This window comes from Thunnus albacares, chromosome 1 (genome assembly GCF_914725855.1).
Source record: "Thunnus albacares chromosome 1, fThuAlb1.1, whole genome shotgun sequence".
NCBI classification, from domain to species: domain Eukaryota; kingdom Metazoa; phylum Chordata; class Actinopteri; order Scombriformes; family Scombridae; genus Thunnus; species Thunnus albacares.
In genome coordinates, this window is record NC_058106.1 from 16,513,264 (window position 1) to 16,523,973 (window position 10,710).

At 41.2% G+C, this 10,710-nt stretch overlaps 1 protein-coding gene across 2 annotated transcripts; it reads right to left on the reverse strand.

Moving 5' to 3' along the window:
- Nucleotides 1-456: 456 nt before the first annotated feature.
- Nucleotides 457-10,458, reverse strand: kif28 (kinesin family member 28). Of its 2 annotated transcripts, none has more exons than XM_044346192.1 (27): nucleotides 10,312-10,458; nucleotides 9,636-9,827; nucleotides 9,382-9,432; nucleotides 9,076-9,228; nucleotides 8,879-8,914; nucleotides 8,586-8,705; nucleotides 8,188-8,295; nucleotides 7,779-7,933; nucleotides 7,587-7,698; nucleotides 7,360-7,427; nucleotides 7,042-7,184; nucleotides 6,805-6,926; nucleotides 6,533-6,623; nucleotides 6,292-6,352; nucleotides 5,906-6,029; nucleotides 5,667-5,802; nucleotides 5,469-5,587; nucleotides 5,136-5,243; nucleotides 4,892-4,984; nucleotides 4,440-4,580; nucleotides 4,213-4,283; nucleotides 3,833-3,967; nucleotides 3,269-3,435; nucleotides 2,901-2,995; nucleotides 2,414-2,546; nucleotides 2,050-2,183; nucleotides 457-1,337 (listed from the first exon to the last, which is right to left on the reverse strand). In XM_044346192.1, exons 1-27 carry the CDS (start codon nucleotides 10,381-10,383, stop codon nucleotides 1,179-1,181), a joined length of 3,099 nt encoding a protein of 1,032 aa, XP_044202127.1. In that variant the 5' UTR covers nucleotides 10,384-10,458; the 3' UTR covers nucleotides 457-1,178. The 2 variants fall into 2 exon arrangements, with proteins under 2 accessions (XP_044202127.1, XP_044202118.1); XM_044346183.1 differs by having other exon boundaries at nucleotides 2,393-2,546.
- Nucleotides 10,459-10,710: the final 252 nt, after the last annotated feature.

A 10,710-nucleotide genomic window follows, 5' to 3' on the forward strand; every position in this document is an offset into this window, starting at 1 on the left:
GTACATAGATTTTCTGTCCTATCTGATGACTAATCTGCCTTACATCTGCCTTCTGCCTCTCTCCTCCTGTAAATGTACCCACGCTTATCTTTTTTTGGACCTACTGTACAGCAACTGTCTGTATACTTCCAAGTCGTGACTGCTTACAAACATTAACCGTTGTGCTTTTACCTCCGAATTGGACATTACAACGAGAGATGCCGTGGTAAATACTACGCTATTGAAATCAACACACAAAAAGAGGAAATCTCTCAGTCTCAGCTGTGATATATCTCATTTCTGTCAGTTCACCTGTAATTAATATCAGTCCCTCGCTGCCGGATATGAGAAGAAGCTTTCCTTGCTTGATTTTATATATTTCATATTGTGATGCAGCTTCAGAGTGAACTGCAGTTGCTTGAAAATATGACACATTATCCATGATGGTTCAAAAACATAATATTGTGAATTCTGAAACTGAGTTGTATTTGCATTTTAATTTATTTGCAGTTTGGAACTGTGATGACTACTTTTACATGCCGTCTAATAAACTTTTTTTATGGACTAAAGTGTTTTTGTTCCAAATGTGGTTTTCTGTTAATAGTAATCTTACTCTGACACCTGGTAATGGTGTAGTGGTTAAAACATCTGAACATCCTTCCTTCTTTTTCCCTCAAAAAATAATCATGCTGAATGACAAATGTTACCTTGTTATCTTGTACATTAGGCAGAATAAAACATTCTTAGTAACTCAATAAGATTTTCCATTGCATATAACCAGTTCCAGTTGTGGCTCCAGATGTTCATATCTTTATATTTGACAAGCTCTAGTTTATGACATCTGTCCGCATTTAAAACAAACACTTAAAGGATTTTTTGTTGTTGTTGTTCACTGTTAAGGCAGTTTTCTTTAGTAGTAAATTATCTTAATCTCTAAACTTGTTTAATCTAATCTTTTTATGCATCCCTTTGGCTTTAACATGCAAAAGTTTGGTTAGAGACCACATTTCTTATGCAGGTTTCCAAAATGGCAGGATGTTGTGTTTTCAGAACAAAGACATTAGAGCTCTTAAACAACAGTAATTAAAACTATGAGACCACCTACATATAGATGATAGTGTCTAAACATTGCACAAGATCCAATATCAAAATCAACAACATCTGTTTTTGACAACACTGGTACAGTCTCAGTTACTCAGTTATGACCAGATTCCCGATCGTTCTCGTTTCCGGCGGACAATGGCAGCTACGTCTTGTTTGAGTGTAGAGACGCTCTGTTCCAGCTGCTCTGAGAAGTCTCTTAGCAGACGGCTCTGCTCATCCACAAACAATCTGAGCCCCAGCAGGTCAGACTCCTCCTGGAAAACACACAACAGTTTACTGACAGAGTAGAGAACACACACAAAATATCCCACGTTTCATAAGTGTCAGTGTAACTTCAACATGTAACCATACACAAGTATACTCTGGGGCTTAGTAACAACATCTGTCTCTTAAATTTACTCTGTGCTTTTCCAGAATAGCTAACCAAAAAACATTTATCATTACAAAACCAGCAGGTTTGTCACTGCAGCTGTGATTAGAAATTACATGACCTAAAAATGCCTTTCCTGTCTATGATCCTTCTACAGGTTTTGTGGTAACAAATAGCTGAAAATAAATACATCTGTAAGCAGTCTGATTTTATCAAACAGCTAAAATAACCTCTGTGTACTCTTGTTAAGTTACCATTTGTAAAATTCCCTGACATGAATCAAATTCCCTGACTGCCAGTCTGAAATAAAAAAAGTCTCATTTTCATTCCAAACATACCATTCCCAAGAAAAATCTTTGATTTAAGCAACCAAAGTAGGTAAATTAGTGAAATCCTGACCAGTTACTGCGGCCACTTCACTGTAATCTTACTGAGACTTTTCACAAATGCCAGTTAAATTGTGTGTGTGCTTGATTGTGTATTGTTCTCCATAGATCCACTGTTGATTACCTATTGCCAAGGGTTTTTGAATCAACAAGGCCTTATTGTAGTAATGGTCACTAATACTAATGCTGCAGACAGGCATGAATACGTACACTGGGTCTGTGTCTGCGCAGGCGCTGCAGCTGACCCCTAACTGAGGTCATGCTGTGGTAGAAAACCTTGAGAGCACGAGCAAACTCTGCATCACAGCTGGGACGAACCGACCGACCACGCATACTCTCCCCACCTGAGATAAGACAGGAAAAAGATGTGTGAGAAAGAGAATAGATAAATCAGTTAGTTAAATAACATTTCTTCAAAATGTCATCTATGCAAATATTGTGCCATGTCACAAATCCAGTCTGCAAAGTATTGTTACAAGGTAAAGTAAAGGCGTCATATAAACTGTTTGATTTATTTACAATTTGTTTTATTTGACAGCAAATTGATCCAAACCTTGATGTGTGTGTTGGTTACCGTTCCTGGCTGTGTTGAGTTGTTCCCTCAGACTCTGATTCTCCTTCTTCAGTGAAGCGTTCATGCTTTTCAGTTCCTCCAAGTCCTGCTGAAGAGCTCTCAATGAACAGCTGAGCTCTGCAGAGTCTACAGGCTACACACACACACACACACACACACACACACACACACATTTATACTGCGTATACATATACTGTAGGTATGTAATGCATGACTTCTTGTAATCGAATTACAACTACAAAAATGGAAAAACAAATAGATGAAAAAAACATAATTATTGATGTCTACCATATGATTTTCCAATTCTATGACATCTTACAGTTTATTTTTTGTGCAGCTAATGCAAAATGTATTGGATTTTACATGCATCTGATTCTTTGTTTGTCATTTGGTGTTTCTCCAGGTGTAGAAACAGGTAAATTATTCCACATTTTCTCTTGCTGTACTGGAAAGTCAAAATGAAGGATCATTCAAGGCTCAAACTCACGACAGCATCTGTTGGGCCTGCCTCATCGATGATGAAGATGCCTTCTGTGGTCATCCTCACTCCCTCCAGACATGATACCAAGTCAGTACAGCCCTCTGAGAAAGAAAAACAACACTGAGCAGCAGTTTTAATGATACATTTGACTGTTTATTCAAAGGGAAATTACAATCTTACAATTACAAAACACGTGACTCCATGGTCTTCAACATCTACATAGATTTCCTATCTACAGTACCGACCTACACACATCTACCCATGAATCCATCTATCTTCCTCTCTGTGTGATGCTTCCAGTCCAAAAGTAAAAAGGTAAAAGAGGCATTTCTCTTTATCACTTCTCAGTCATCAGTTCATCTCTTCATCGTCACCTTGGAGGCCCCAGAGCTCCAGAACTACAGCGCTGCTCTGCAGGTAGTCTAGCAGATGTTGGGAGGTGTGGAGGGAGGCAAAGTGAACTCTGTGATCCAACAGAGGATTGACGTTGTGCCACACAGCTGGAGTGTAGAGAGGCTGACTACAGTCAAATAACCTGAAACTGAGCGAGTGGAGGGAGAAAATAACGAGCTTAAATCCAGAGGATGATAATATTCCAAATTTGTCATGACTTTAGTCTCTACCCCTCACATCACTGCAAACTCCACATCTGGTCTACAGTATATATCTGTGCCATACACACGTCTTTGCTTTGTCCTAGACATTAAAGATATGTTACCCACAAGGCCACTCATGTAACTAAACACAGACTTACATGATGTCTTGTCTTCACTAACTGTTAAAATATGATGACCCCCCTGGCTGTGCCCCATATTGACCTGTAGTTCCCGTGCTGTAATTCATTGTAGGAATTCTCTGTATTCTCCCTGTACGTCAAACCCTCTTCAGGCCTGATTTATCCCCTTCCATGCAACTTCACATGCAACTACAAACCTCACCCTATTTGGACCCCTCTATTGTGAGCCTCTCTGATCCAGCGGAGGCCACAACACTGTTCCAGGACCAGCTGGAAGTCCAGTCGTCGACCCAGTAACTCAGATGGGTCAATCAGGATGTCATCTTCACCCAGAGGGCTGGAAAGTGAGAAAGATTATTTCCTAATATATATATATATATATATATATATATATATATATATATATATATATATATATATGTGTGTGTGTGTGTGTATATATATATAAAAACATATAAATTAACATATATATATATATATATATTAACAAACAAACAAAAAAAATAAAATAAAATAAAAAAAAATATATATATATATATATGTGTGTGTGTGTGTGTGTGTGTATGTGTGTGTGTGTCATACAGTCCAGTGGAGGTGCAGGGTACCAGCTGTGCTTGTAGAATGGCCTCCTCTGTGCCCTCTGACCCCAGCACCTGCCGACAGAGATTACCAGTAAAAGATCACTCTTTATTTAATCCCCATCTGACAAGCAGAAATGTACACAATTACTTATACTTTGACAGTGTGTGCGTGTGTGTGTGTGTGTGTGTGTGTGTGTGTGTACTTATGTAGTATGTCAATATGTATACCTCCAGTTGCTCCTCCAGAGGGATGCGGAAGGCCAAAGACTGGAGCCAGAGGTGAGCAGTACCCAGGAGCAGAGGCTCCATTGGATCCCAGAAAGGGTCTTTATCTCTGGGTAACGCGGCTGTAGACAGCCCCTCTACTCTCTGACAGCAGAAACCAAAGATAGAACAAATATAAAAGTTAGCTTTCACATGTAAACCTATCAATGGTAAAACTACTGTAGCTGTCCTGGCTGGTATTAATGACTATGTTGAGATTTTCTTCTAGATTTCTAGATCTTTTGATTACAGTATCTCTCAAATTATTTTAATAACATACTTTTTTTGTTTGTAAACAAATGAGATATTTTTTCAATAACTGTGTTTTTTTAATACTACCATTGGGGAATGCCACAGTTGGATATTTTCACATCATACGCATAGTGGCTTTAGACAATGTCCTTCTATTAGATTACATTTTCTCTGCTCTGCTCAGCTTGATGCTGCTGGTAGACGTCTTCCATCAGGAATTTACGGTTCACAAACTTGGCCTTGGACCACATCCAGACCTGGGGAAGGAGTGTGTAAACATTTAAACAAAGAAACAAAAATTCAGAACCGAAGAAGCTGGTGTATGTGGCTTTTTACTCTAGCTGTGCAATTCAGACAGCAATAATGTCTCCACTTTGAGTGTGTAAGAGAGGAAGTACAGAAAGAGACCTGTTTGCTTTCCATAGAGGTGACTCTGATAACAATCTCTTTCTCCAGATCGTGGCCTTTTGAATCTGACAGCGCCAGATTCTTGATCTCCAGCTTGAACTCCACCCCCTGCAGACAGGATAGACAATAAAGAGCAGGTGTTTGTTAATTGTTATAATACATAACCATGTCCACATGAGACCATACAAACCAAAGGTATGTCTGTGTTGTTTGATGTACAAACATAACTGCCATCCAGTATGAACACATTAAACAGATTCAAGCGATTCTATGTGAGGGAATTATTTCAGTTTCTTAATTAAAGAAGTTTCACAAAAACATAAAAACACAAACCTTCTTCAGCTCCTGGCTCATCTGGTTGACCTCAGCCACCATGGGCATCAGTTTGATGTAGTCATAGAAGACGGCCAGCAGACTGGGGTCTGTCTGACTAGACCCAGCACTGGACTCGCCTAAAGACAGAAAATGCGTAATATTCAACCAAACAGAAATAATCTTCTTTGACTTCCTGCTGCTGAACCTCCTGCTCACCCAGGTGGATGCCCTCGGCAGCAGCCAGTTCAGACTGGAAGTAGTCATAGTCGTAGCGGCTCCAGTCATCCCCGCCCCTCTCAGACGGAAAACCTATGAAAAGGTAGGTGCAGTTGGAGCCGAGAATGAGCCGATCCTAGAGGGAGACAAAAATGCTTTGTGTGTGTACTTCAACAGAATATCACAGTCATATCACAAAGTTGAAGTTTTTGTGTGTGCCTGTGAGTGATATGACCCACCAGGTGCTGCAGCTCAATGGTCTGAGAGACAGAATTGCCATTAACAATGACCTTTGACCCTGCAAACGGGGTCAGTGTTACCCGGCGCTGTTCGTTCCTGAACACAGCATGACGTTCCTGGATCCTGACACACAAACACACAATAGAAAATTGTGTCTTAAGTAAGTTTCCAGACAAGCCAACACTCATCTACTGTACATGCACTGAGTATGCAGGCCGCTAGCCAATCACAAGGTGCAATCACTCACATCCACTTTAATAGAACATGTATATTGTATATATAGTCATCTAAACATGACTGTTTAGTGTCTCTAATCTAGCTGTAAGTGCACTGGGTTTGTGATGTTTTATTGTTGCCTGATGTGATCTTTATATAAACTTATTACCCTAAACCCTTGATAGAGATGGATCTTGGGGAGGAGTCACTGAGGCCGATGTCCCATTCATCTGGAAGAACACATATTTGTAAGAATGGGTTGTAATGAACTGAAAAATACTAAAATGGTATTAAAGGGACTATTAGAATTTGATTAGCTGGTCTGGCAGTCTCCACTCCAATTCCTCCCTCTTAAACGGTAAAATGTAGTAGAGAGACATAAAGTTACAGACAGAAGAGGACAGACTAACCCTCCTGGATGAAAAGCTTGACCACCCCTGACAGCTGAGCGTCTTCATTGATGTTCAGGATGTAGGGATGCATCTGCATCATTCTCCTCTCCTGACAGCAAAGAGACATTATGGATGATCATAAGAGACAGCATGGGACAATTAAGAGCAATATAGAATCCACTAACCACCTTCAGTATGTGTGCATACATGTGTTTTTACACTACACTAAGCCAACAATGGGTGCTCTTGAGTGTGTGCATCTCTGATTGTGTATTTAAATGTGTGTTTACCTGTGTGATGTTAGCATACTGTTGCTCCCAGTCCTTCAGCGCCTCCTGCAGGTGTTGTTCCCACAGAGTCTGAATGGCTCTGATCTGAAGCTCGTTGTGGGTCAACAGCTGACGAAGCTCCTCTGAACACACACACACACACACACACACACACAAACACACAAACACACATACATACATGTTGACCTCTTACCCTCACATAATGAATTCTGTTCTGTTCTAGTCAGTGAGTCTTACTGGTTTCTTCATTAGCTCTGCGTCCCTCCTGGCCCAGCCGGCTCAGTCGTTGCAGCAGTCTGGCATTTTCAGCCTTTAGCTCTTTAACCAGACGCTCAGTGGGGCTCTCGTTCACCACAGCCCGGTTCTGGATGCGCTTTGCCCTGAAGATGTGGGGCAGGGAGGTAGGGGGTGAGGGTCGGGAGTGTAGTTGGAACAGGGAAAAATGAGGCCAAGAGGAGAAGCCAAGAAGAAAGAAAGAAAAACGAAAAACAAAAAAATTGCAGGAATGAAGGAATTACTATATTTTATTTACACTGCATTGATAATCTGTTGTACCTCTCAGCATAGCGCAGGGTGGACAGAGACTCCTCATAGCAGATATCAGCAGGGCTCAGCGTGGCAACCTTGAAAATGAATGACTCTACTAAATAAATAACCTCATTGACCTGCTTATAGTGTGTATTTACAGTGTGTTTATAACAGGAGCACTCATAGGGAGGGCACAGTGGTTTTGTATAAGGACAATACTACAATATGTAAGTATTGGATAGAGTGTGAGTTACCATAACAGTGCGACTGTTGCCTCCCAGGGCAGACTGCAGCAACTTAGTGAGAACTGAGTCTCTGTAAGGAATATGGACGACTTTCTTCCCCACCGCCACATCAGCGAGGGTGCTGGAAGAGAGCAGAGGAAAAGGTGTGAAAAAAAATCTGATGTGAAATGAAAGTTATATTAAACTAAACAGTGGACCAACCTGATGACGTTTCCCAGCGTGGTGAGGCTCAGGTTGATGGCCGCGCCCTCTTTGAGTCTGTCAGCCTCTGACCCTGATGACCTCTGGCGTTCGCTGCCAGCCAGGTCCACCAGGTTAATGTTGGACTGTTTTGTGATGCTCTCTTTAGAAAAGATCTGACAAGAAGTCACCGTTACGTCAACAACAGATGCTGGTAGAATCTCTAATGACATTTGAGAATATACAGACACATTTACAGGTACATATACATCTGCACACAAAATCCATCAATTATTGATCAGACACTTTAAGCATAGGGTGGAATAATGTGACAAACCTAAATCAAAATATAATCTCATAATTATGCACTACCTCTGTATTATCTAAATGGACTCAAAGTGAAGCACAGTAAGGGGGTCTCTTATGGTACCTGTTTGAGCTGGAGGATGATGAGCATGTGTGAGCGGCTGCTGTTGGCGTTCATGTGAGTGGCAGCAGTGGTTCTGGTCCTGGTCCCCTGTTCCATCAACTGCTCCACCTACATTTGAAAATTCACACTTTTACATGATTCCAAATATATACACAAGTATACAAAAAAGTAACAAAGCATACAGAAGGACATCTGACACTCTGGCCTTGACCAGTCCTACAGTTAACTGATTATTCTTTTGGTAAATTTGAGTAAATTAAGCTTATTCTACTGGCACGATTAAGCTCAGAGAAAAAACCTGATTAGTTATCTATCCAGCTCCCCTTGACTGTCTCACAGAATTTGTCTCCATACACTTTCGCACCATATATGCACCACAGGTAGAGAGATTTCTCTACCTGTGGTGCGCTGTCACAGGGGACTGTACGGAGACCCTCCACATAGAAGCCTCTTTGCTGCTCCTCTCTGACTCTGAGACCCCCTGGAGTTCGTGAAGCCCGAGACAGCAGGTCAACAACCTGGACAGGTAAGAAGACAAAAAATACTTGTACTGTACAAAGAATAAGGAAGGAGGGAAAGCTGGTCATCTACCAAAAACAGTGGCTATTTAATCAATGTGATCTCCAGACAAGAACAAAAAAAGAAGCCCACAAGAAGGAATACTAAATCTGCTTAGTGTTGCTTATTTTACCTGCTCATTATAGATCTCCAGCATACTGAAAAAGACCTGTGTAGACATCAAATGCAAAGACATTTAGAACAATTGTCACAAACACTACCAGCTAGTAAATAATGATGAAGAACAGAAATAGCTTGTTAGAGAAAGTGGGGCCACACACACACACACACACACACACCAACGCACACACACACACACACACAGTCTACCTGGCATTGTCTGGTATCCTGGTTTTCTCTAATGGCCTGAAACAGTTGGTCACAGAGTTTAGGAACCAGGCCTTTGTTGGGCCCGTATCCCACCATTGAATAACTCTTCCCAGACCCCGTCTGTCCGTAGGCCAACAGTGTTGCATTGTAACCCTGCAGGCATCATTTCAGGAGGTTCAACATTAGAACAAACTTTACAACCTCAAAACGGTTCATTTAACTAACCAGCACAGAAAAACGTTTGCTTCAGTGCAGAAACACTAAACTTTGTGATATAAATACAGTTGAATATGTGATGTTTGCTACCTGCAGTGCGTTCTCCAGGATACCTACTCCCAGGTCCTGGAACACACTGTCCTGGGGAAGGTTAATATTTTGTGAGCTGCAGATACATAATGTATGTACACATTGTAATTCAGTGTCAAACACTGATCACCTCATTATACATATATATTCTGTCTGGACCTACATTTATACAGTCTGAATTTTATATCAACTCTCTGACTGCTGCTTTAACCAGTTTTCCCTGTTGTGTTGTGCTGGGATGACTGGGAGCTGACCTGGTCAGCGTATCGTCCTCCAGGCTCTTCAGGCAGATACAGTCCACTGCGGTCTCGTGTGAAGCCGCTGTGAGACCAGTAAGCATAGTCAAAGCAGAATGACCGGCGGCTCTGGGAGTCACGGGGGTCCTGGATGGTGATGGAGCTTGATACCATGGAGACGATACAGCGGCTGCCTGCATCCCTTTCTCTCTAATGGTAGAAGGAAATTTAAAAGGATGAGAGCAGAGGGAGAGATTAGAGGGGCGTGGGAAGATTTTGTCTGGATTTCAAGGATAACTGGAGGAAGGGAAAGTGAGGGGTTGATGTTTAATTTCTCCTTAGAAGCAAAAGGAAAGAAACCTGTCCGGTTTTCTGATAACAATTTAGTTACACAGGTTTTGCACTCTAACAGGAGGGCTCTCACTGTTTTGTGTTTGTCTTATTTGTAGAAAAGTAATAAATGCTCTTAGAATCAGATCATCCTGTTTGTTTGTTTGCACTTTTGTCGATAAACTGGCAAAGATCCACACTGAGCTGGTCAACTGGTGGTAATATTTACTGTGGTCTATACACTATTACAGTAGCACTAATACTTCTACTACAACAGCTTTCCCCATGTGTATATACATCAATAAATAGCAATGTATCAATTCACTATACAAAATCATGCACAGAATCCAACATGCACACTGACCTTGTTGAACGGTCGGACTCTGACGGCCACTTTGACACAGTCCTTGCTATGCATGTCTGATGCTGCCCTCATGATGCAGCAGGCAGGTTATCAGCACAGTAGACTGGCACACTGAGTGATCAGCTCCCTCACAGAGAACAACACACAGCTGTGTCGCGTTACACGATGACATGGACACAATCAAGATGATGGTGTACATATTTACCTGGTAGGTAAAGCCTTAGTGAACACATTATGGAAAAACATTTAGTTTTTCTTGCTGAAAGATACATGCGACTGAATCTGACCTAAAAAGTTGAGTCTGAACTAAAACAAAGCAAGTAATGTGTAGTGATGCTGCTACACACTAAGGAATAGTAAAAAATTAACCGGTAGCACCACAAGTGATGAGTTATTTAA